At 53.8% G+C, this 25477-nt stretch overlaps 1 protein-coding gene across 1 annotated transcript in view; it reads left to right on the forward strand.

Moving 5' to 3' along the window:
• Positions 1-24363, forward strand: part of TANC1 (tetratricopeptide repeat, ankyrin repeat and coiled-coil containing 1) — a 243763-nt gene extending 219400 nt beyond the window's left edge. Inside the window, exons 18-26 of the mRNA XM_040971995.1 lie at positions 1471-1549; positions 13636-13769; positions 14941-15064; positions 15244-15419; positions 19169-19301; positions 20080-20171; positions 21526-21672; positions 22490-22590; positions 23028-24363. Of these exons, the coding sequence (XP_040827929.1) occupies positions 1471-1549; positions 13636-13769; positions 14941-15064; positions 15244-15419; positions 19169-19301; positions 20080-20171; positions 21526-21672; positions 22490-22590; positions 23028-24363 (2322 nt within the window). The remainder of the gene's footprint in view (positions 1-1470; positions 1550-13635; positions 13770-14940; positions 15065-15243; positions 15420-19168; positions 19302-20079; positions 20172-21525; positions 21673-22489; positions 22591-23027) is intronic.
• The last annotated feature ends 1114 nt before the right edge of the window (positions 24364-25477 follow it).

A 25477-nucleotide genomic window follows, 5' to 3' on the forward strand; every position in this document is an offset into this window, starting at 1 on the left:
CTTTTCCTAAAATGGCTAAAAGTAAAGTGAAATGCAGAGCTGGATGGCTCACTTTTGGCACTCAAGACTCAAGGACAGAAGCGCACATAAGCATGCCTGGCTGGGTGGCTGACTTGTGCATTTAAAACATTAAAAGCACACATGTATGCTTGTATACGCAGAGACTGTGTTAATTACACACATTCAAATGCATAATTTTTTTTCACCGTTACACACTGTTGCCCAAGTCAGAGCGGGTCGGAGCTGTGAAAAGCCACCCTTAGGAACATCATGGAGGCCTGTGGATGTGACCTGCAGCTCCACTCACATTGCTCTCCCTTCAAAGCTGGCGTGCAGGAATGCTGAGCAAATACACCCTGAGCTGAGCCCATGCAAGACTGCAGGAGCTGTCCCAAGTCAAAGAGTTTGTGAGTTTCCTGATGCCGTCGCCGCAGACAGCCACAGATGCCAGTGAGAGAAGTGTGCAGGCTTCCTCGAACAGTGTTTGGGGCAGTATCTGACCCTAGGGTGTCAGGGGACCCTGCTGCTTCTGATGCCTCCTGCAGAGATTCTGTCTCTGGACACTTTCTGGCTGCTGCAAGCCATGGCCTTCTCCTCCCACGGAGAGGCATGTCCAGCTTCTGCCGCCCCTTCTCCTCCTGCCTCTGATGAGGGCTGCCATGATTGTGGCAAGGGTCTAGGAGACGTGTGCCTTGGTGATTCAAAGTGATTATCTTATTTTCAACATTGGTCCTCACATCAGGGGTGCCCCTGGTCCATGTAACAGGCACAGGTCCCGGGGTAGGATGTGGACATACTTGGGGACCCTGATTACACCTCACTCGGAGCACCTAGGCTGGAGCCAGAGAATGGCTTTGTCTCTCCCGGTCACTGCTGCCTTCCAGCTGTGGCAGGGATGCCTCCGTCTCCCTGGGAACCAGCACTCCTCCTGCCTCGGAGTGTGACCTGGCCTGCTCTTCCACAGGAAGAGTCCCTGGACGCTAAAGAATAGAGTTGCCAATAGAAAAATTATTTGGACAATACTTAGAAAACAGCAGTTTTTAAATTGAAAAACAAATCATCTAGCTTCATGTTTTCCTTCTTTGTTTAAAAAAAAATGGAGTTACCATCCTCTGATTTATGCCGAAACTGCACTTTGTGTGATCTGCCATGTCCTTTGTTGATTAGGCTGGCATATTTGGGTCATGTTAGACTTCATTAGAATTCTGAGTACCCAGTAATCCCGTGCAATGTTACTGAAATTCACTGAGTTTTTTTTCTTTTTTTTTTTTTTTTTAAGATTCCTCTCCCAAGTGTGTGAATAGCATGTGAATTATGTTTGAAAATGATTTTCATTATATTTTCTCTCCTCGTGCAGCATGAGATAACAATGGTTAAAAAAACAGCACACACTCTCTTTTGATTTGTGGGATATAATAAGCACCCATTGCTGTACGAGAACTCATTAAATCACCTTGGCACGTCTGACAGGTGGTCCAGTGCTTGCTGGGAATGGAGAAGGAGCATGAAATAGAAGTCAATGGCACCGACACACTGTGGGGAGAAACAGGTAATTATACTTCCACTGTCTGGAGTCCAGGCAGCTGCCTGAAGGCTTACCCTCCGTGTGGCCTAATTGTCTTAAGTGACTGGTGATGCTAGTTGCCCTGTTTCTTCTACTTCATCACCGGGTAGTTGAAGTTTTAAGCTTTTTGAATCTTCCAAAAGGAGTGGGAAAACTTTGCTAGAATCCTATGGAATTTGGGTCATATTTAATTAGATGAGCTGTTATCATGCACCCAGTGAACATGAGGTGGATAGAGGTGGTGGTTTCCGGTGTCCCAAGTCTTCGGACATCCTCAGCCTCACCCACTGATCTTCCTGCACCATGGGGCTGTGTGAGCTGTGTGAGAACCTTCATCCCCACTTGGACAGGGTGGGAAGGTGACTCACGAAGGAAGACTATGTCCTGCGTGTCATGTAGAACTCGGGTCTCACGGGGTCTACATAAAATACTGAACACAGGCTGCAAAGTCCATTGCCATTGGCCAGAGACGTGATTCTGGGGGAGTAGGGCTGCTGGTTGCTGAGTACATGGTCATGAAGATGTGTGATGTCTGTAATGCTGTTTGGAACTTGTCCATTTGACTGAAGTGGCATCAGAACTGTGAGACTTTCAGCTAAAATGTTGATGATCATGGACTGTGCGCTGTCAGGTCATGTTCTCTGCATATCTGTAGCATGTGTGGCTTTGGCTTCCCAAGCAGATTTGTGTCTGGATGCCCGGAAGGATCCCTGACATACCAAATTGTGGCTCAGAGAGTTTGTCAGTAACTCCCTCGTAGGAAAGGCCTCACCCCGCTTCTGCGCTGTCGCCATTTGCCTCTGGTCTTGCTCCTCAGAGGAGGAGCTTGGCAAGGCCTTGCCCTGTCAGGCTATAGAGAAACTGCTAGACTCCCAGTTGGTTGGATCCCACTTAGGGCTGAAAGGGTGTGGATTTAGGGTTGGCCACTATGTGTGGAGTCCTTCTCCAATAATACAGCCTGTTTGGTGAAGGAAGTTTCCACCAGATTTCTTACTGCCTTGTGAGCAGCACCTGATTTTGCTGGTGTAAAACCCTGCGCTTTCTTGGCCGACTTCAGCAACTTTGGACAAATTACTTTTTCTCATCCCGTGAGACAGAAGATAGCCTCCCGGGACTGAGGACTAAGGGAGGTGGCACCAGCTTGCCCAGGTGTCCCCAAGAATAAGGATTGCCTGAGGCATTTGCACTTCGGCATTCTGATCCTCTGGGTCTGGGGAAAGCCCAGGACTGTTCCAGACTGGCATCCCAGACTGTTTCAGTGGCGCTACAGCCTGGGGAAGAACAGTGAACTGTGGCTGGTGGAGGCATAGTTGCATGGCGTGGTGCCCATGGCGACAACAGCAGCAGTAGTAGGGGCTTGAGCTAGTCATGGAACGCCCGTCACCCCCTCCCCCCCCGGCAGCCTTACCTCAGGTGGGACTCTTAACCTGCAGTGTTCAGGATGGCCTTTGTTTTCCGGAAGAAGAATCCAGAGAAAGGTTGACTCTGAAGGGTCCCTGTGACCACTTCGATTTCTCTCTGTGACAAGTCCTGAATGTCGGTCTCTGTCTGCTTGAAGATCTGCTTGCCTGTGGATGGATAAAGAGACATAGGATAAATGACCTATCTTTGTTTTTAACTTGTTTAGAAGGCAGGGAGAAAGAGAGCCCCGAATGCCTACTGCCACTGGGGCTGGGCCTGGCTGAAGCCAGGAGCCAGGAACTCAATCTGGGGGCCCGTGCGGGTGGGAGAACTGAGCTGCTGGAACCTGTCACAGTGCATGTTAACAGGAAAGTAGAATGGAGAGCGGAGCCTCCGCTTCCAGCAGCAGCCCCAGGGGCTGCCCAACCTGTGTGGGCTGTGCTGCCATGTGCATGCTTTGTTGTTGTCTTAGGAACCCTGGGGAAGCAGGGGAGAGCAAGTATTTTGCTTCCTGGTTTGGTTTGGTCTTTGTTCCTGGCTGCAGACAACCGGGCTGGGCTTTGTAAAGTCCAACCCCTCTGCAAGGAACTTGCCTGTCGTCAGGCACAGCTCAAGGGCTCGGGGGAGCTGGAAGCTCTGCAGGTGCAGTGCAGCTCCTGATTGCTCTTTGTTGGCATCTGTGTGGCTCTGTTCAACATAGTGGTAGCTGGCAGCGCCTGTCTCCCAATGCCAGGGGGTGGTGCTCCAGCACAGTGTCCATGCATCTGTTCTCTGTTCACCTGCCATGTTTGCACTGCCTTCCTGGGCATGCCTCTTTGGAGTGCAGGTGCCTACCCACCTCTTCCCTCACTCAGAGCCGCAGTTCAGAAGCAGGGCCACTGAACCTGTGCACCAAGTTCTTCTGCATGTTCCTGACAGAGAGCCCCTTGGAGTGCTTGGCCTGTCTCCATCACCCTGTGCAGTGGGTCCTCACTGAGAAGGGACAACAGCTGCCAGCCAGGGAGGAGCGAGTGCAGTGGGCAGCACACCTGTGTGAGGGCCCTGTGTCCCTTTCAGTCCTAGCAGTTCACGACCAGGAGCCGTTTGTCAGACATCCTCCCATAGGGCCCTGACTCCCGTCTGAGGTTCAGAGAGACAAGGAAGTCTGGGTTTTGGAGACATTCATTTACACTGGAGCAATGTTGAGTTTGTGGCTTTATTACTGCAAACTCACTGCTTTTCTGAAACTTCCAGGCTATCCCTACCAATTTTATATAGCAGAGCACTTAAGAGCATTCCTGTTCCACCAGCATCTGGGGCCATTCACTTACTGTCTATCTAATACACAGAGACCAGTCCCTAAGAAATGAGTTGCGTGGTTCCACAGCCCTTCAGTCCTCCTCTTTGCTGGTAAAGACTGCTACAAAGAGCTGGAAGGCCTGTGACCCGTGGGAAGAAAGCACGGAACACACGATGGATAGCTGTACCCAACACTCTGCCTTCTGCGGCCAGCCCCATGGCCCTGCGGTTCTCTCAGCCCCAGGAAGGCCTATCAGTTCTGGGCAGTGTAAACCATGGCATGCACCCATGGAATGCTGGAGCTGTCCCTGCCTCCAACATTCCACAGCAACAACATGGCTGCGCCAGCTCCCAGTCACAGCTGAAGAGCTTGTGGTTGCATGTCAGTGTGCAGTGTGAATCAGCCCAAACAGAAACTACTAGACACTTGGCTGGTGACCTCATGCAGCTGGAAACGCTTAGTGGGACTGACCTTCCGAACTCCAGGCCACAGTCACGTGCAGAAGCCTGTGCTCTACACTTGCAGCTGGAATTCCTCTGCCTGCTGGGAGGGAGAGGAGCCCCTTCTTCAGGGCTGCTGGCTAACCTGCACCTGCGCTATCTCATGTTCAGGGCCTTCCACCCCGACCCCCTTTGCCACACCCCTGCTCCTTCACACAACTTGCCTTGCTGCTGATACTGCTGCTGTGCCACGGAGCTGTTTATCTCCTCCTGGGCTGGATGAGATCAGACCTTTCTGCCTCGTGCACCCCTAGCTGCACCTCTTATCCAGTGCTGTCCCAAGAGTTGTCCTACATGTGCTGTCTGGCATGGTGGCCGCTGGCCGCCTGTGGATACCAAGTCCTTGTGGCTAGTGCTGTAGAAGAGCAGCATTTTACCTTCTTACCATAAATATCTTCACATGACGGGTGGCCAGCAGACTGGAGGTGTAGGACCAGTGCCAGGCTTGTGCCATGGCTCTTGGCAGATTGTTCCAGGGAGTCCCAAGAAAACAGAACCTTATCCTTTGTAGGACAGATGCTGGGCACTTTGCAGAGCATTTGAGGGAAATGCCTGTTATTTGAGGGGGCGCTAGGGATCCTGGCCACCCAGAAGTGCCCATGCATCCTAATGTGTTTCTTTCCAGTATGCCATATGTTATGCCCTGCTGGGTTCCAGAAGGGTTCCAGCCCTGTGATCCAGGTTGTCAGAGCTGTGTCTGTGCTGAGGCGGCTGGGTGTGTCTCAGCATGGGCGTGGCTTGGCAGGCGGAACGGCCATGCCTGCCATACCTTCTTGACCAGAGCGTCTCCCTCTGGGCTCTCTGCAGCAGCAGTATTACCCTGGCTCAGCTTTCCCAAGGGGTCCTGCTCCCAGCTTGATAGCAAGGCTGCCAGCTGCCCCCAAAGGCTGCCCTGCCCAGGTTTCTGGTTGGAAGACAGCCTGAAGCACTTCACGTGTAGTGTGAACTCAGTGCTGAGAAGATTATTAAAACTACTTAGTGTAAGAGACAGAGAACTCCAGCCTACCGAGTTCAGTCTCTGACTGCCTGCACTAGCCAGGGTTTGAGGAGAAGCCGGAACTCAGACGAGGTCTCTCACTGGGGTGGTTGGAACTTCTCTAGGAAGAAGTGATGTTCCAGAGCCAGGGTCAGCTATCAAACCCAAGCCCCCCAGCCCAGGAAGCCCACAGGCCTACCCTTGGCTCAACATCTGCCCCTAGGAAGTGCCATTAAAATTGGTAAATGCTTTCCAAAGCAGTTTGGCCCTTGTAAATAACCAGCTTTAGGGACCAAAAGTTTAAAAACATGTTCTTGGCCTCCCTATCTTTTAAAAAGAAGGGCTGAATTTTTTCTGTTGTCAGGTGAGTAGGTGTTTTGGTTGCATTAATATGCATCGTTTCTGGAAGCGCTTTGAAGCTCAGCATGTGTGCCAGTCAGAGTTCACTCTTGCTTAGTTCTGGAGAAGAGTTAAACAGGACCTGCCTGCCTCTGGAACTTGACTTACAGCCCTGTCAGCCAGCTGGGTGTGGTGTGGCTCACATCTGTTGCCGTGTTGGGACATGAAGCTGGGTAGTAGTATTTCATAACTGATGATTTAAAGGTGTCCCTGTGCTGTCCATGGGCCTGTTTCACCTTACCAGGTTGTGGCTGCTAGAGTTCCCAACCCAGATGGTCCCAGGCTGTAGGTGGCTGAGGCTGTGCCTACAATACCTCCTGAGGTCACAGAGGACGGGGTGCCCTGGGGTTGGTTTTAAAATGACCCTTCATTCATTGACATTTTATCTGGGGAGTTTTGGCAAGAGAAGGTGATGCTGTTTGGTAAGGATCTCAGAATGGATACAGGTCACCCTCGGGAGAGAGATGAAGGAACCTGTTGTCAGTGCCCGGGCTTGTGTGTGTGACCTTGAACAGCAGGTGAAATTCTCCCACAGGGAGGAGCTGAGGGACTTGCTGTTGTGAAACTGAGTTGTTAGATGTAAGTTCTCACTGTACTAGTTTTAGGGAGTCCATACAGGTATTCCTCTGCTGTGTGTGCTTAAGAGGGTGCAGTAAGATTAGGGGGGTGTTGAAACACAGATTTTTGTCAGTTTCAATTGAATTTGAAGTTCTTGCTTTAACAGCCTAAGAGAGGAGTAACCCGGGCCCTGGAGGCCATGAGGGAAGGAATGGCCCAGAGAAGGGGACTGCAGAGCTGTCTTTGGGGAAGGGAACTCACACCTGGATGGGCTAACGCAGGACCCTGGAGGGTTGAGAGGTGAAACAGGGTAACAGGGACAAAATGTGTGACTTTGGACCCTGGGACAAACTCCAACCTGGGGTTCTGCAAGCAGAATGGGTGTGGGCATGGGGGTGATCAAACAGATGGAGGCAGAGGGGAGTGGGCAACCAGGGAGGGGCTGTGTTTGTCTTCACTGTGTACTGCCTGTGTTTACAGACCTGTGGCCCTCAGGTGGGGCAGCCTGCCTGAGTGTCCTTGCCCTACAGGGCAGGCTTCTAGGGCCAGTACAGAGCACACTGAGGTCCCAGGCAGTGCGAGTCAGGCACTCATCAAGAGAGCTGGACCGCATGCTCGGAGTGCGCTTGCCACTGTGTCGTGTGGCTTTTGCTGTACGTGAAGTCCTGTCTAGTGAGTGGTAGCTTCCTTTTCAGAAACACTTTTGGTTGCAACAGGAAAGCTCGCTCTTGGTTGCCCTGGTGTGAGAGCGTCTTCCCCCTCCCACAGGGCACCTGCCGTCTTACTGGACCTGCAGGTGGCCCCTTTACCTCACAGAAGGTCACCATTGTTCTGTCGCACACTCCTTGAAGCTGCACTCGCTGTCTGCTTTTGTGGAGCTCAGATGTGGATTAGCCTGACATAGTTGTGTGCATTGTATCCCCTGTGGACGTGTATCTGCCATCCGATGATGCACTCCCAGGCACCTGCTCAGGCAGGAAGGGAGAACAGAGTGTGGGAGCAGCTCTGCTGGAAGCTGTGGGCTCAGAGGAGTCATCTGTGCGGATTTCAGAACAAAGTCTGTACCAGATATGATTTGCACTGTGCCTGTTCTTAGAGGTAGATTTTGGCTGGAATCTGCATTACTTAGAGCACACAGTTCCACAGACTCTGATAGGAAAAGCAGTGGAATCAGAAGCAGGACAGGATAGCACACACCCAGAGGCCACAGTGCCCTGCCTATCCCCCAGGTGGGCTGCTGGATGGCCTTAGGACCTTAGGAGGCTGTGTGAGCACGGCTGTCATGGTAACACATTCCGGAAGGCCGTGTGATGACTTTGCATGTCTTTAAGGGATACAGCCTGCAGGCAACATAGGAGTCGAGAGCTCACCATCGAGACCCTGTGAGCTAGCTGTGTAACCTTTACAAACATGTTCAGCCTCTGGGCGTTGCTTTCTTCATTTCTTACATGGAGCTAAGAGGAATACTCGCCTCGCACGAGTTGAACTTGCACACATGACGGGCTGTGTCATGTGGGTGGGAAGGAGTTGTGTATATGTTGCTCAAATACGCTAGGCCTGCCTGTTGGCAGGCGCGGCTCTGGGTTCCCTGGGCTGCTCGGGCCACATTCCTCACTCTGATGTGGCTTTGGCTTGTGACTGGAGACAGATGTTGAACCCCCAAGGACTCAGCTTACCATATAAAAGTGGGTGGTGGTGTTCAGCACAGTCAAATGAGAATTCCCAGCGGGATTTCTCACAGTGCTGCCCAGCTGGTCAGTGTCCAGTGAGTGTTTTCTGTTAACAGGGCTGTGATAAACTGATGAATGTTAACTGTGACGATGATACATTATGTGTTGTATTTCTTTGGTCTTGATCGGCTACTTAAGCGAATGTTTGAGGGATGGAATCTCATTTATTTTGCACTTACTTTAGGAAAAATGAAGTTACAAATGAAGAGCTAAGGCACATGTGTGAAGCCTTGGCTAGCAGGCAGATTTGATTTGTTTAAGGATTATTTTGGCGGTTGGAGGCACCAGGGCCTGACAGCATGTTGAAGTCCCCTTCCCCAGATTTGCTCTCAGCCTTGTTCTAACCCTTTCTGGAGAGCTCCTTGGAAATAGGCTGGCTGGGGACACGAGGCGACAGTTTCACCTGATCCTTAGCTGCTGCTTGGGTCCATGCCAGATAGATCCCAGACCTTGTGCCAGGTCCTGGCCAAATGCCGCACAACAGGGACAGCGCTAGGCACTGCAGTGACTTGTGGCAGGACTAACTTCCAGCAAAGGAGATCTCCAAACCACAGTGCCCTCACAGAAGGGGCCTCTGTGGAGGCCGGGAAGGGGGACAAGGGCCTTGTCTCCCCTTGCAAGTACAGTTTCCACTGAGAGCCATCGCTGCTCCTGAGGTCTCCACACCAGGTTAGGTGGGGCTGATGAAATGTACAGCCCATTTCATCTCGTGGAACCCTCCCCTCTTGCCAAGGCTTGGTAGGGACCCTCTGGCCAGCAGCATACCCTGGTGTGTCTGAGTGACAGATCTCTGAATCTGCACAAACAGCCCTGAGTGCGTCCCCACGTGTCCCTACCACTTTGACAGTTGGGTCTTGTTGTCCACACACATCTCTGTCCAAAGGACATTCGTGCATGGAGGAGTCCTGCAAACGACCCGCTTTGACAAAGAACTGCTTCTCACCGATGTTTCCATCAGTTGAGATTGTCGCGTGCCTGTCACACAGTTTGTCTTGAAACCAGCACCCCTAGTGACAGGTCTCTCAGTGGGGAAACAAGAGGCCTGCCCTGGTAAGCACGCTCAGGGTCAGGTGCACTTGCGTGAGGATTTCATTACACAGATGCCATCTCCTGGGCAGGGCTGCTTGCAGGAACAGAACTGTGTCCGCTGTGAGCTCTACAAAGTGCCGTGTGTCCATGTAAATTCTAGAGCCTCCATTTCACACCGAGTCTTTTTTTTTTTCCCCGTCTTTTTATTTTCTTGGTCGAAGCTGGGCCATTGTGCACCTGCAGGGCTCTGTGCCCACCCCCGCCTTGACCCCTCTGGTTGCCTGGTGAGGCCTGGAGAGCAGCGGTGGGGCAGCTTGGAGGCCGGCGTTGGCTGCAGGGATGTGGAGTCCCCAGGCGTGGCCTTGCTGGGGCTCTGTCTGCTGAGGCATGTGGCTGAGCATTCCTCTGTCTCCCTTGTTTCCCAATATGGTATCCCCAAGTTGCTGTGAAGCTGACCCAGGAGCTTCGTCCTCGCCCCAGGACTTGGGAATAATGCAGCCAGAAATAGCGAGTCCCTGCAGGACACACAGGGCCCCTTGTCTGTGGGCGTCAGGTAGACATGCAAGCCTGCTTAAGGGTTTGTGTTCAGATGTGAGCAAAGCCTGCCTGTGCTGGCAGTCCCTTTACTCTCACAAAAGGAAGTTAACTGCTCAGTGCCAGCAAGCCAGGCTCTGTGGGAAGAGGATGACGACAGGCTTGGCCTAGGGGTCAGGCCTAGGGTGGCACTCTGGGCTGTCTGCTGTCAGCTGCCCCGGCCCACCCCTGGGCCCTATTAGTGCCAGCTGTGGTGCCTGATGTCCCACCATTGCAAGAGTTCAATACAAATGCTTATCCACAGGCCCCATTGCTAAGGGGCATCCAACTTGTGTAGCAGATACGAAGCTGAGCTGTGTGTGGATGGGATTGTCACATGCTGAACCACGGACTGCAGGTCTGAGTACATCCTTCTCTGTGCGTGTCTGTGGGGCTGTCCTCTATCGGTCCCAGCCACAGGAGGAGCAGGAGCTGTTGCTGAGTGAGGCAGAGCCAGTCAGTGAGGGACAGCAGGTCCAGGCGGCTCATGCCCACCTCTGCCATTCTACCTAGCAGAGTGGTGTCCACGTCAACCCAGCTGCATGAAGTAAAACAGAGGAAACTGTGGCTTTCTCCTCCTCTTTGATACTTCTGGGTTGGGACAGACCCCATAGCAACGTCCAGCCCCGCAAGAAGAGCACAGCCATTTCATAGCATGAGCACCTTTTGTGCACATGGCGGACACCTAGGGAAATGAGCAAATCTGAGATAGCTTCGGGATCTGCTTAAATAGCACTGGCCTCTGAAACCGAGGTGAAAGCTGGTGGTGGGTGGACATCCCGGGAAGACAGGGTGAACGGGGCTGGGTTGGTAGGTCAACAGTTCTGTTGAGTCTTCAGTGATGGCATCACCCTCGTCTTCCTGGTACAGAAATGGAGAGAGTTCCTTCAGAGATATCAGTAATTCCAGCTCTGATATGTTTTTTCATTTTACTTGAAAGGTGGTCAGAGGGAGAAAGGTCAGGTCTTCTATCTGCTGGTTCGTTTCTGGTGCTTGCAACAGCCAGGGCTGGGCCAGGCTGCATCTGGGGACCTGGAACTGAACCCAAGTCTCCCATGGGAGTGGCAAGGACCCAAGTGCTTGAGCCACAGCAGCAGGTGCTGGCTCCCTAGGCAGTGCATTAGCGAGGGGTTGGGTCAGAAGTGCAGTAGTGAGGATGGCAGCAAGGTACCCTGAGAAGGACATAGGTGTCCAAGCAGCAGTTTAACGTGCCTGTGTACACGTGTACACACACACACACACACACACACACACACACACACACACACGTTTCCAGAGTCCCTCCTACATCTTCAGTTTTTCAGAATAACCACTGCCAAGCATTCCTTATATCAAAGAGGTGTGTGTTCTGACTGCCTACACTGTTTGGGGGGCCCACGCCCCGTGTCTTTAGGAGTTGTGTCATTGTCCTGTTAATGAGCAGTTGCTAACAGGGCAGCAAGTACTGGACCTGCCCTGCATAGTCTTGGTTAGCATGAACATGGTCACCTTGCAAAGTGGCATTTTATGTATGGGAGTCCCCTGGCCACTCCAGTATATCAGTTTCCAGAAGTGGCCTCAGCACTACTCTGGTAACAGCCATTTATCTATAAGCCCACATGTGTGCGCAGTAAGACAGTGACCTCACGTGCGTGATGTGAGTGTGAACGACACCTGCTACATTGTCCAGTCCCTGTCACACAGTCTGCAGAAGGTCTACCTCCTTCTGGCCCAGTGAGGCAGATGGCAGCTGTGGTCACAGTGGCTCCTCCCAGGCTGCAAAGAAATGCCGGGCTGGGACAGATGACAGGCAAAGCATTGTTGTGAAGCCTGCCTGGCATCCAGCAACTTCAGGTCAGCTGTGTTTGTGTACTGAGTGTGAAAGTTTAGTAACAGCAGATGTGAGAGGGGCAGTGTGGGTTGATGGTAAATTTTCAAGTAGTTAGGTGCATCCTAAATCGTGATGAACCATGCAGACTGCGTCCTTACAAGGGAAAGTGCCGAGGCCAAGACAGCTGGCAGGCTTGTCAGGGTCCCACTTGACAGGTGGCGGCAACATTGCCTGTTCAAGTCTCTTGAGCTGTGTCCTGATCCCTGCATTGCTGACACTCTTGAGATCCTTGGTGTGCAGGCTCTCTGTACCCCGCACCAGGAACTAGCTGAACGCCCAGCTTGGTGCCAACCCTGGCTTCTCATGGAACCTTGGTCGGGTAGACCAGCTGCCTCCTTGCAGAGTTGCAAGGGGTAAAGCTATGCTAAGGCATGTAGGAGCTGCAGGAGAGCAAGCTGTCAGATTCATGTCTGCCTCATGGAAATCTGCAGTCACTTTGGATGGATGACCTCATGGCAGCTGGCAGAAGCTGGCTCCCTCTGGTGCCCACAGTAAGGCTGGGGTGGCTGCAGTCCAGATCTGTGACCTCCTCTGGCCCCCACACCCTGCCCCTTGGGTACTGTCTGCCATGGGCACAGATCAAGAGGCACGGAGTCCCAAGTCAGGACAGACTCCCTTTCCATGTGTTCCCTGGGGAGACGTAGTGGCCTTTTTCTGAAAGAAGAGTCTGCCATGATCCCCAGGGAAGTGACAGCAAGTGGAACAGTCACAATGGGCTGGGCCTTTAGACCACACCTCACTCCCTGGCCCACTGTGCAGACCGCTACCGGGAGCCTGCCCATGGTGAAGCCACTGAGGAAGGGACAATCGTCTTGCTGCAAGGTCCCCACGCACTGTCTCACCAGGACTGATGGTCGGAGACACAGTGAGGGCTGACTTGCCCTTCTGGGAGAACAGAGAAGGCGTGCTCTTGGCTTGGCCTTGGATGTCCTGGGACTGCCTAGTGTGCTTGCCCCCTCCCAAGTCCTGCCTACTTCCCTGTCTTGTTCCTGGGAGCCTGAGTGCTCCCTTCCGAGCAGTGTCCCCTTGGTGCAGTGAAGAGCTTGTACCACCTCTGGGGCTGCGGTTGCCTGCTACGCTAATCCTTGCTGCAGCAGAAGCATCTGTTCCCATGGTATACCTTGTGCCCCTAGACTCTGTCCATATTAATACTCATGGCATGGGGTGGGGCATGGGAACCCTGGCTGCTCATCTCCCTCCTGGCCTTGGAACACTAAGTGCCACCGTGATGGCTGTGGCCCTAGCTTCTGAGTCACTCTCAAGGTCTCTGCGAGCCAAACCCATTTTATCCCCTGTTATGACTTCCTGATCCTTCCATCTTGACTAGAAGCTTCTGCAAGGCGGGAGTGTGTGCTAGGCACATGGATTAGCAGTTGTTTCAGTACACTTGTCCTCTGGCGTGGAGAACAGGTTTCTGTGCCTCCTGGGTGTCCAGTGTGGGCCTGACTTGACTGTGGCTGGTGGAGCTTGGTGCAGGTTGGAGGTCTCTGCTCCCCGTCAGTTCATTAGAGTCCCCCACCCCCACCCGCCCACAGCCTGCATCTGAGTTCCCAGGGATTTCTGTCCTGAGCCCTCCAGGACCCAGAGATAGCCCACATCACTTCCCCGGGGATCATAGCCATGGTGTTGGGTTGCTGGGGGTTGCTGCCGAATCCATACAGATTCCCCAAGGGGGGGGGGCGGGGATGCAGAGGGCCACTGGCCAGTGGGAGCTTGCCAGCCACTAATGGGTCCCTTGCCCTCTGCTTTTCTACAGCCCTGACAGCTGCGGCAGGACGGGGCAAGCTGGAAGTGTGTGAGCTGTTGCTGGAGCGTGGAGCTGCCGTGGCTCGGACCAACAGGAGAGGGGTCCTGCCTCTGTTCTGTGCCGCCCGCCAGGGGCACTGGCAGGTACCCAGGGTCAGGGAGGTGGGGAGTGGACTCTGAGTGTCCCAGAGCCACAAGTGGGCCTGGATGGCACTGGCAAGCCTCACTAGCTTCCTGAGCCCTGCTGCTGCCTGTGACTGCAGAGGGGCCTGAATGGGAAGACAAGCTTGGGTCCGGTGTGTCTGCTGCTGCTACCATTTCGCAGTCCATTTGGCCAGCACAGAGAACAGAAGGGGTGTTCTGCGGAGCCCCTGGGAGAAGGAGACAGTTGCCCTCCCATCCAGCGTCGTGTCACTCAGCCTGCCTGGCTTCCACTGGGAATGGCAGGACGTGTCTGTAATGCAGTGGATAGGTAGTTCTGGCAGGCGGTGGGGCAGCCCACATACCCCTTCACAAACCACCCCATGCTTGGGCCTGATATGTGTAAACTATTCAGAGAGAGTGTCTCATGCTTGTTGCATGAAGTTTCTAGATCAACGTTCCGCTGGTGTAGTGCAGTGTGCTGACAGCTCCCAGCCCCATTGGTGGAAGCCAGGTGGACTCCCCACAGTGCTGCTGGCTTTTCCTGGTGTGGTGGGTGAGCTGCTCACTGTCCCCTCACCCCTGCACCACAGCCCCCCCATGCACCTGCTGGGGACCGCGGTTGTGCGCAGCCTCTGGCTGCCTTGTCACTGCTTAGGATTGACATGCCTCTCCCTCCTCCCAAGTGCTGCTTCTGCCTGGTATCTGTGTGTTGTGGAGATGGAGCAGTGAACAGGGTGTGTTAAAAGGAGTAAACCCTTGGGGAAAAGATCTCTGAAGTGCAGGCTTCCATGACTCACAGTACAGGAGAGTCTGCCTGCTGCAGTGTTTGTGTGTATGCTTTTTGCTTTGACTTAGCAGGTAAGAATGGCACACGTGGATAGGGCTGCGGTGAGAGATGCATAAGCAGGTGCATCCAGTAGGCAGTGCTCTGACCAGGGTTACTGGCATAGCTATCAGCTCTCCGTGCATCATTGCTTTGTGTTGAGCCATCCGAATCCTCTCTGTCTGGCCCGGTCAGAGCAGCCAGCAATTCCCTGGCTGTGCTAGAGAGCATTAGGTGCCCTTTGTGCTCTCCCACTGTGCACGCAGGCGCCCTACAGAAATGAGTCGGGGAGCGGGGGTGTAGGAGAAGATAGCACTCCCTGCCTCTGAACCTGAGCTTGCCTTTCAGATTGTGAGGCTGCTGCTGGACCGCGGCTGTGATGTGAACCTGAGTGACAAGCAGGGCCGGACGCCCCTCATGGTGGCTGCCTGTGAAGGCCACTTGAACACCGTGGAGTTTCTGCTTTCAAAAGGTAGGGGGCATGTTTGCAAAGGTGCCAGAGCCAGCTCTGGTAGCACCTGGTGGTTCTGCTTGCCTGTGGCACACACAGGGGACACGAGAGGTATTGCTGCCCATCCCCACCCCACCACAGGGCTCCACAGGTCAGTGCTCACGTGATGTTCCCTTCCGGGGACTCCGCTTTCCTTTCAGGCGCCGCACTTGCTGCTCTGGACAAGGAGGGCCTGTCAGCACTGAGCTGGGCTTGTCTGAAGGGTCACAGGGCAGTGGTCCAGCACCTGGTGGAGGAGGGCGCGGAGATCGACCAGACGGACAAGAACGGCCGCACTCCCTTGGACCTGGCTGCCTTCTGTGGCGATGCTGACACTGTAAGTACCACCAGTAGGTGTTCCTTCCCCTCCATGTGGCAGCCTCGGCTGCATCCAGCTTCCAGGAGGTGGGTTTGGAACTGAATGCTTCAGGGTCTTCTTGAAGCCACCCCAGAGAGGGGTCTTGGTGTGCCATGAAGGATCTCAGGTTTTCATGTAATTCCATAGTGAGCCATCTGATAGTCTTGGAGCCCAAGACCATGCTTGCCCACTTAGAAGATGCAGATACCCATGCAATATGTAGTTGTGTTTTCTCCTAGGAATGCATTGAAATAGAGTTAGCAAACCCAGTACTCAGATCAGGCTAATGAACATGTCCATGGCCTCCAGTATGTGTCATTGCTGCGTGATGAGGATGTCTAAGGGCTGTTCCCACTCCCCATGTTGGTGCTCCGTCATCGCCGACTACAGTGACCTTGCTGTGCGGTTGCTGTGTGCGTGAAACTGGCTCTTCATGTCTCAGTGTAATCGTGCACGTTGACCAGTCATTCCTCTTTCCCACTCTGACTCCTGCCTCCACTCCAGCCACTGGTAGCCACCTGGCTACTCTCCATGTTTGTGAATTCAGCTTTTTAGATTCCACCTAGAAATGAGAGCATGCTGTTTGTCATTCTGGCCCTAGCCTGTTTTACCTGACAGAACATCCTGTAAGATCACCTGTTGTGCCAGATGACAGAATTCTCTGTTCTGTAGAGGCTGAACAGCATCGCACTGTATATATACAGGAGACTTTGGAATTGAAAGATACTAAGGGGAGGTGATGCAGGGAAGGGCATTTGGCCAGGTGGTTAAGACTGCTCAGAACAGTCACGTCCTATCGGAGTCCCAAGTATAATGCCAGCTCTGCTGCTGACTCCAGCTTGCTGTTAACACCTCCCCCCACACCCCAGGAGGCAGCAGGTGATGGTTCAAGTCACTGAACCCAGACTGAGTTCCTGGTTCTCCACTTCAGCCTGGCCCAGCCTCTGCTGATGGAGACATATGCAGAGTGAGCCACCAATGGGGGCATTTCTCTGTCTGCTTTTTCTCTCCCTCCCTTATCTTGTTCCCTTTGGTTCTCAAATATAGTTTCCTGAAATAAGCATCTGTCTTTCAAAATATATATAATAGAAGTATGCAACAAGTCTAGCAGTTAAGGTGCTTACACCCCGCATGGGAGTGTCTGGTCTCACTTCTGGATTCTGGGACCTGGCTCCCAAACTCCTGCCAGTCTTGACCCCGACAGGCAGTGGCAATGGCTTATGTGGTTGAGTTGGTCTGGGGCCATTATGGGCACTTGGGGAGTGAACCAGTGGGTGGGAGCTCCTCTTTCTGTCCCCACCTCCCAAAGAAAGCAATAATTTTTTTTAAAATATTGCATATTTCCCATGAACTTTGAGTTTTTAGTTTTACAAAAATGTATTTGACTATAAGAAGAGGAGACAGAGAGAGAGCTTCCATCCATCCACTGGTTCACTCCCCACATGGCCTCAACAGCCAGGGCTGGGTCAGGCCAAACCCAAGAGAGAGCCAGGGACTCCACTTGGGCCTCCCACCTGGGCTGCCAGGAACCACTGCGAGGCCAGCTGCAGAGGCAGACATCCGCCTCCTGGAGCCAGGTGCCGGGCAGTGTAGCCATCGTAAAAGTTACTGCTGCTGATTTCCTGTGCTTTGTAAACTGTTTCCTATGTGCTTTTCCAAAAAGGTGTTTAAATTTCACATACCTGCACATTTGTGTATCCAGCCATTTTACCAAGTTGTGTCATTTCTCCTTGCTGAGGAAGAGTGAAGGAGCTTTAGTATTCTATTTCACTTTCAGGTTTTTTTTTATTGTGGTAAAAATGTGGAAAATTTACCATCTTTGCATTTCTAAGTATGTAGAATGCGAAGGTGTTAAATATATTCTTGGTGTCATTAGTGTCCAGACTTGCTCCCCTTCAAAAAATGAGAACTGTACCTGTCCCACAGCAAGGCCCTGTTTGCACTGGGACCCACCCCCCACCCCCACCATCCCACCCACCCCTCAACCCCAAACCCAAACCCCAAACCCTACCTCTGATTCAGGCTCCTTTCTAGTCCACAGAGAAGTGGAATCACATGGTGTTTGTCTTGTGTGACTGGCTCACTTCCCAGAGCAAGTGCCTACAGGTGTACCCATGTTGTGGCCCTTTTCCAAATCTGGCTCCTTCCTAGGTGGAGGGGATGCTCATGGTGTGTGCTTGTCACACTGTGTTATGTGTGTGGCACTTGGGTTCTTGGCGCGTTCTAGCTGTTGTGATGAGTGCTGCCGTGGGCGTGTAGGTGTCTCTCTGGAACCTGCTTGGTTCTTCTGAGTGTACGCCCATGGGGAGAATGGCTGGATCACATGGTCATATTTATCTATTGGAAGACAGAGTTATGGGATGAGAGAAAGATCAGTCAGCTATCCACCAATGTACATCCCACAGCCGAGGCTGGGACGGACCCCAAGAACTTCATCAGGATCTCCCACGTGGGTGCAGGGTAGAGTCACTGAGACCACACTACTGCTTGCCCAGCTGCATTAGCAGGGAGCTGGAGTGGAAGTGGGACAGCTGGGACTTGAAAAGTTATTTCTCCGAAGATGACACACAAAGGGCCGAGCAGCATATGAAGAGATGTGCAACTTCACCCATCTTTAGGGAAATGCAAATCAGTGTTACAGTGGAGCATCAACTCATATCCATAAAAAACAAACAAAAGAATAATGAATGTTCAGGAGGATGTGGAAAAATAAAAGCCGCAGGCTGTGTTGGTGGGACTCTGAAACAGTAGTACCACTGTAGGAAGGATCTAGAGAGTGAACCAGGGGGTGAAGAGTCTCTGTCTCTCTTTAACCTTGATTTCAAAACTTTTTTTTTTTAATTTGGAATGTTTTGGTGCTGGCACAGTGGCTCAATTGGCTAATCCTCGACCTACAAGCATGGGTATCCCATATAGGTGCCATTTTGTGTTCTGGCTGCTCCACTTCCCAGCTGGCTCCCTGCTTGTGGACTGGGAGAGTAGTGACGGATGGCTCAGAGCCTTGGGTCCTGCACTCGCATGGGAGACCTGGAAGAGGCTCCTGGCTCCTGGCTCAGGATTGGCACAGCACCACCTGTTGTGACCCTTTAGGGAGTGAACCAGCGGAGGAAAGGGTTTTGTCTTTCCTCTCTCTAATTCTGTCTTATTCCAATGAAAATAAATAAATCTTTTTCAAAATCGGATTGTTGTTGAATTGTAGGAGTTCTTTATTGCTAGGTGTTATTGCCTTGCATGACTGCGGGTGGCAGGCGTACTGAGAGCCCATCAGAGCCTCGTGGCATCCACACTGAGCAAGCGCAGGACTGTTTCAGGAAAGAGACATTGGAGTGGCCCTAGTGGTTTTTCCCAACCTGTTCCTGTTCAGTCCAGGTGGCAGCGGTTTGATTGCATTGAGCTCATCTTTGTGCCCTGGTTGGAAGCTCATTTACAGCCTCAACACATTCCAGGTCTCTACTAAGTCTGAGTGAGCAGTTATTAGGCCAGTGCTGTCAGTGTTTCTGGCTCACACACTGCAGGATGTAGCACTCTGGGTGTTTCTGGGGGACCAGTGGCTGCAAGTGGCCAGCACGTAGAGCTCATTACAGTTAGCTGGAGACGGGTAAGGGGATGGCTGTCAAATGGGTTGAGGTTCACCCATGTCCGTTCCTGGCTTTCTAATCTGACTTGGGTGATCCTGGGCTGACTGGCCCCGCTAGCAGCATGCTCAGGCCTGCACTCTCCCGCTGCAGGTGCTGTACCTCGTGGAGAAGGGAGCTGTGATCGAGCACGTGGACCACAGCGGCATGCGGCCCCTGGACAGAGCCATCGGCTGTCGGAACACATCCGTGGTGGTGACACTCCTCAGGAAAGGAGCGAAGCTGGGTCAGTGAGCTGCCCCCTTAGGGCTGAGCAGGATGGCGTGGGAGGGGCAGCTTCCAACCTGACAGGACCTCAGGGCGTGGGCGCAGCCACGTGCTGCCAGGTTAGGGAAGGAGATGGCACATGTCTACAGAGCTCTCTCACACTCTGCCTCTGCTCTTACCACTGCAATGTGTGCAAAAAGCACAAGTTCCCGTCGGTGGGCAGTCTTGGCATGGAGCTGCCCTGTAGCTGTGGGAGTACCCTGAGAGCAGTCCCAGCTGAGATGCATGGCTCTGGGAGTGACGGCAGTCCCCAGGAGGGATGGGCTGCGGGATGGATCCCCCTGAGCAGCTTCCTGGAGGAGAGCCCAGTGACAGAGTGGAGATGCCACAGTAGGCCAGGGCAGCTCCACCTGTGCGGCTGGGCACGGCATCACGCACACTGTGTGTGGAAGGAGTGGAGAGAGTGGGCCATTTGGGTCCCCCAGGCAGGACCCATGGCCTGGAGCCCTAGCCAAGGGGCCACAAGGGAAATAAGATTAGTGAGCTGGAGGCAACTGCGCCCAGTCACCCTGATGCCTTAGCTTCTCATTGCTTTCTTCAGCAGCTTTGCAAGGCCAGCCCTGCGCCAGCCAGCACACTCCCCTTCTGAGTGCCTAGTGCAGTGCTCCTGGGAGCACTGATAATACTGTGGCCCAGGCCAACCACCCCCAGGGACCCTGCAATGGGGACGCATAGCGTGCGGGGGCCACAGAATCCTGGCAGGCTGACCTTCTGGTCTGAACATGTTTCTTTTGCAGGAAATGCTGCTTGGGCGATGGCCACCTCCAAACCTGATATTTTGATTATACTCCTGCAGAAACTGATGGAGGAAGGGAACGTGATGTACAAAGTAAGTCGTGCCGCCCCCACCCCCGCCCCCGCCTCCTCCTCTCTCCCCGCCCCCCGCGTGTCCTGGCCACAGCTGTGCTACAGGGAGCACTGTGTCCACTGAGATGGTGCGGGAGAGGCAGAGCTGGCCTCTCCCCATTTGCTCAGGATGAACACAGGGGGCTGGGAGAGCAGCAAGCTCTCTCCTGGGTCCTTTAACACCTGAGCCTGCTGGAGGCTGAGCCTGTGACCGTGACCTTGGCCTGGAGCAGCCTCTCTGCCGGCTCCTGGCCTTGGCCCTGCTGCTCTTCGGGGTCAGCCGCACTGCAGGTGGTAGGGCCATGTAGAAAGAAACACCTGGGAGATGTTTCCAGAAGACTGTCAGTCCTCTGAGCCTTTACTACCTGAATCGAGAATAGTGTGGAATTTAAAACTGCCTCCAGAAACAGGCTTTAAGAAAACTGAGCATATTCATGGAGTGCAGTGTGATATGATAATGCAGGATATGACGGTCCAATCACATTACCATTTAAAGAGCCTGTTAAACAACTCTGCAGCTTTCCATTTCCTCATTGATGCTTAGTGATGGTCTGTGTTTATGGGGTGCAGTGTTGATATTTTAGGAAATGGGCAGTCACTGCCTTCTCCCCTCCTTGTCGTGGCTTTGGGACCTTCAAGCTCGTCCCTTCAGCGTGTTCATGAAGCATGGGTGACCGTGACCCATACAGCGGAGACCAGGCAGTGTCCATCTGTCGGCCTTGATGCCGCCCATGGCCTGGTGTTCCTCCACAGCCCTTCCTGGATGGAATGTGGGCAAGCAACATCTTACACCAGGACACTGAATTACATTTATTCCCTATTAGCGAGCCTGACTTCAAAGTTTCCAAAACAAGACTTTAATTTAAATCAAAGACAATTTCCTGTCGGAGGCCAAGGGATCCTTCTAGACTTGCAGCTTATGTGGTCTCCATCCTAACTGTTGACCTGGGCCCCAGGGACAAAAACAGGCAGTATTTGAATGAATGGATGTACCCATCTCCCAATAAAGCTTTATCTGTGAGTGCAGGTGGCAGGCCAACAAAGGCCTACAGGCACTGATTTAGGTAGTTGGCCATGCCTGTGGTACAAGTCACTCTTCTCTCCAGATCTGTGATGATTTAGAATTAAGCCATGTAGAGAAGAAAGCCGCTGTCGGGTAGCTGCACTTGGCATATTTTGCAGGGTTTTTTCCCTTTTCATTTATTGAAGAATATGGAGGAGAGTTGATGCTGTGGGTGGGTGGAAGGACGGAGGGGTAGAACTGGCAGGTGGGGTGCAGAGTACCCTCCTCTTGCGGTCTCTGAAAAGGCTGCCCTGTCGGTGACTTTGAACCCTAGAAAGGGAAGATGAAGGAGGCCGCTCAGCGCTACCAGTATGCCTTAAGGAAGTTTCCTCGGGAAGGCTTCGGCGAGGACATGAGGCCGTTCAACGAGCTGAGGGTCTCCCTCTATCTCAACTTGTCCCGCTGCCGGAGGAAAACTAACGTAAGCCAGCCCCTGGTGCCCCACCCGGCCCGCCTCTTCTCCTCGGCCACGTGCTCCTTGTGTGCCAGCTGCTGGCATCGGGAGAGCACAGTCCTGTCACGCTCCTGGGTGCCCCTGGAGGTTAATTCCCATCACCTCCATAGGAGAAGCAAGTGCAGAGTGCTGTGGCCCACGTGCCACCTGCTGCCCACCTCGACTGTCTCTCCTGGCTCGGCTGCCAAGCGCATCTGCCTGTAACCGGTTTGCTAAGAAGCAGTGGTTCACTAAACATTGCTTTTTTGTTTTTGTTTAGCTTTTGTTTAGTCGTCTATCTACTGCTCCACTCCCCACATGGCTGCCACAGCCAGGCCTGGGCTAGGCTACAGCCAGGTCTCACGTGGGTGTGCAGGTCCAAAGATTTGGGTCATCCTCCACTGCTTTCCCAAGTGCCCTGACAGGGAGCTCAAGTGAAGCAGCTGGGACCTGAAGTAGCTTTATTGGAATGCTGGGGTCACAGGAGATAGTGTAACCCCAACCCGGGCCTCCGCTAGTTTATTTCTGTATTGCGTTTTTCCTCCTTTACCCCCACCCCCTCCCCACCTCCACATCTATGGAGAGGCCTGTTTCTGTGCCTGCGGGCTAGGGCCTCCTGCAGACAGGGCCCAGCAGCCCTCCACTACTGCCAGGTGCTGCTTGCATCTGTATGACAACAGAAGCCTTCTCCAGCCCGGGGACCCCCGCCCCCCCACCGCCTTCAGGGCCAAGCCCCTTTTCAGGACAGAGCCGCCAGCCAGGCGGTCTGCCACACTTGACTCATATATTCATGTCTTGACACCAGGACTTTGGCATGGCAGAGGAATTCGCTTCCAAGGCCCTCGAGATGAAACCCAAGTCCTATGAAGCCTTCTATGCCAGAGCGAGGGCCAAGAGGAACAGCAGGTACTGGCTCGGCTTAGCTCCTGTGGGATCACACCTGCTCCTGAAGTGTGGGGAGGCTTCACATCGGGCCCCCCCCCGATGCCTGGCACCTAAGGAGCCCCAGGGGGCTGGCTTTTAAGAGGATGGCCACCCTTCGCTTGCTCCCCTCCTCACAGTAACTCTTCCATTGAGACTTACTGACGCTCCTAGTGTTGGCTGCCAGTTTCCGGTGTTGAAGGGAAGGCTTCTAGATGACACTTGTGTTAACGGTGGGCACAGGGGAGGGCAGGGTGCCCAGTGCCCTGGAAGTGAGGATGTGGGTTAGGATTCAGCCCTCAGCCAGGGAACTCTGGGCTGGGGAGCCGGGCCTCCTGTCCATAGCTGTCCTAGGCACTGCGTGGCCCACCAGGAGGGAACCTGTTCACACATGGCCTTTTATGTCTTGTGCTTGCCCAAAGGCAATTTGCGGCAGCTCTGGCGGACTTGCAGGAGGCGGTGAAACTCTGTCCAGGCAATCAGGAGATCAAGCGGCTCCTGGCCCGCGTGGAAGAGGAGTGCAAACAGCTGCAGAGGAGCCAGCAGCTCAAGCAGCAGGGCCCACCGCCAGCCGCCTCCCATGACTCTGACAACGAAGAGGCAGCCCCTGCTGCCGGCCTGAATGATCACTTCGATCTGGAGGAGGCTGAGGAGGACGAGGAGGGAGAGGAGGAGGAGGAGGAGGAGGAAGAGGACACTTCTCCCCAGGAGGAGCCCATCTCCCCACCTCCCAGGTGCCAGCCGTCACCCTACATCCGAAACCTTCAAGAAGGATTGCAGTCCCGAGGCCAACCCGGGTCGCCCCAGAGCAGGGCAGCAGTGGGCAAGCCCCCGAGGGAGCCCGTGGCGCCACCGGGGCTCATCCTGCAGCCCAGCAAACAGGCACAGATTGTGAAGACAAGCCAGCGGCCGGTGCCCGGGCAGGGGGTGAGGGCTGCAGCGTACAACCCTCCCCCGAGTCCCATGCCTGCCCGCATCGCAGCCCCCGGGGGCAGAAGCCAGCACGTGGAGGGTGCAGGCTGTGGCCATGGTGGCGAGCGGCGCGGTGTGGGCCACAGCGTCCAGCTGCCGCGTGGGGACCCTTTTCCGGGCAAGGTGAAGACAGCAGACAGGCCGCCGCACGCCCCCGGCGCCGTGGACGCGGTCTCACTGGCCAGCTCCGGTTCCTCGGGCTCTCCCTGTGGTAGCATCAAGATGTCCAGTTCAGCCAGCAGTCTGACTTCGAGCAACAGCTTCTCCGAGGGCTTCAAGGTGCCAGGGGCTGACACGCGTGTGAGAGACAAGGCTGGGCACCAGCTCCCCAGTGGCACGGCGGAGCACAGGCCCCGGAACACGCCGTTCATGGGCATCACAGACAAGACGGCCCGGTTCCAGCCGCAGAGCGGCGCGGTGCACCGCACCTGGCACTGCCCGGCCCCCGAGGGGCTCCTGCCGGGCCCTTCCCCTGCAGCTGGCCTGCAGGCCTCCTGCTCCGAGAAGCCCCCTCTCAAACCTGGAGGCATGTACCCTCATCAAGCCAAAGCCTGCCCGGTGCCCACTCTGGCTGGCAGCGTCCATAATGGGGCACAGGGGAAGGAGCTGGAGGAGAGCCAGTGCCTGCCTGCTGTGCCCTGTGCGGATGGCCGCATGGCCCGGAGCATCTCGCACCTGTATCAGGAAGGCCTGGCTAAGCCCCAGCCTCACACGGGCAGCGAGGCCCGCAGGAGCCACCTGGCTACCGCAAAACCAAAGCGATCCTTCATAGAGTCCAACGTGTGACAACCTCCCCCCCGCAACCTGGCATCTGGGGAATCAATGTGTGCCTGGGGGCAGATAATTCCCTGGTTTGTTTCCTTTAAAAAAAGAAAACTTTCTAGCTGTATTTTTTTGTTTGTTTGTTTCCTCTGGGATGAATCTAATGCCACTGAGATCATGAACACATGGAATGAAATTAAACTTTTGTACTAGCTAGAAGCCCCTGAAATAAGGACACTAAGATGGGAAACGATAGCTCTACCGTCAGCTTCCAAACGCAACAGCCAAGAAGACATAAAGACGTGCTTTCCTCCTATGGCAGTTTGGTTCCTTCCTCGCATTTGCTCTGTGGCCAAATCAGGATTTACCTAGAGAATCAAAGTGTCACTTGAGAGAGGGACAGGTGTCACATGGAGTCATCTGCAAAAGATGGGGATTCAGGTGGGAGCTCCACGAGTGGAATCGCAACCATTCTGACGTATATGTGTGCAAAAGGCCTGAGCTGCTACTGGCTAAACATGACCATAAACAAGGGTGGGTTGTTTTTGTTTTTTCTTCTCTCAAGCAAAATGTAAGAACACCCAAGTTTTGTGCCCTTGGTGAGAATTCCTTTAACAGGACCACACAATTAATTCCACATTATGGGTCTTTTGCCAAATGCTCTGGTAGCACCTGCTCTGAAGTTCTATCCATGTTTCAAGGTGTTTTGGGTATTTGGAACTGCACAAAAGCTACTTGGAATTGGGACTGGTGAGCACACTGGGACTGAGCTAACACCCCCACACCAGCATGCTTAGTGGCACTCGCAAACGGGCGCTTGGCTGGTTCCCACAGTGCTTCGGGTGCGGGCGGTGCTTCCCGAGTCCCTGAAGGGCAGCACTCCGTGTGGAGCGCAGTGCTGGCCATGGCCCTCGCTGGATCATATGCAGTAGCTTCTGCTTACCCATTGTATATGTTCTGACTTGTAAATACAGTTACTCTCGAGTGGCTCATTCACAAAGACCCAGTGTCACCGTGCATGTCATGTCAGCCTCCCTGAGCTGGGCCCGCACTGCATACCACGGGAGGACACGTGGACAGTATACCAGAAACGGCACTTTATCTCATTAGATGAACACCTCTGAGGTGCTACTTCAGT

Source organism: Ochotona curzoniae, unplaced genomic scaffold (assembly GCF_017591425.1).
Source record: "Ochotona curzoniae isolate NIBS_2020 unplaced genomic scaffold, NIBS_Ocur_1.0 contig_2210, whole genome shotgun sequence".
NCBI lineage: Eukaryota > Metazoa > Chordata > Mammalia > Lagomorpha > Ochotonidae > Ochotona > Ochotona curzoniae.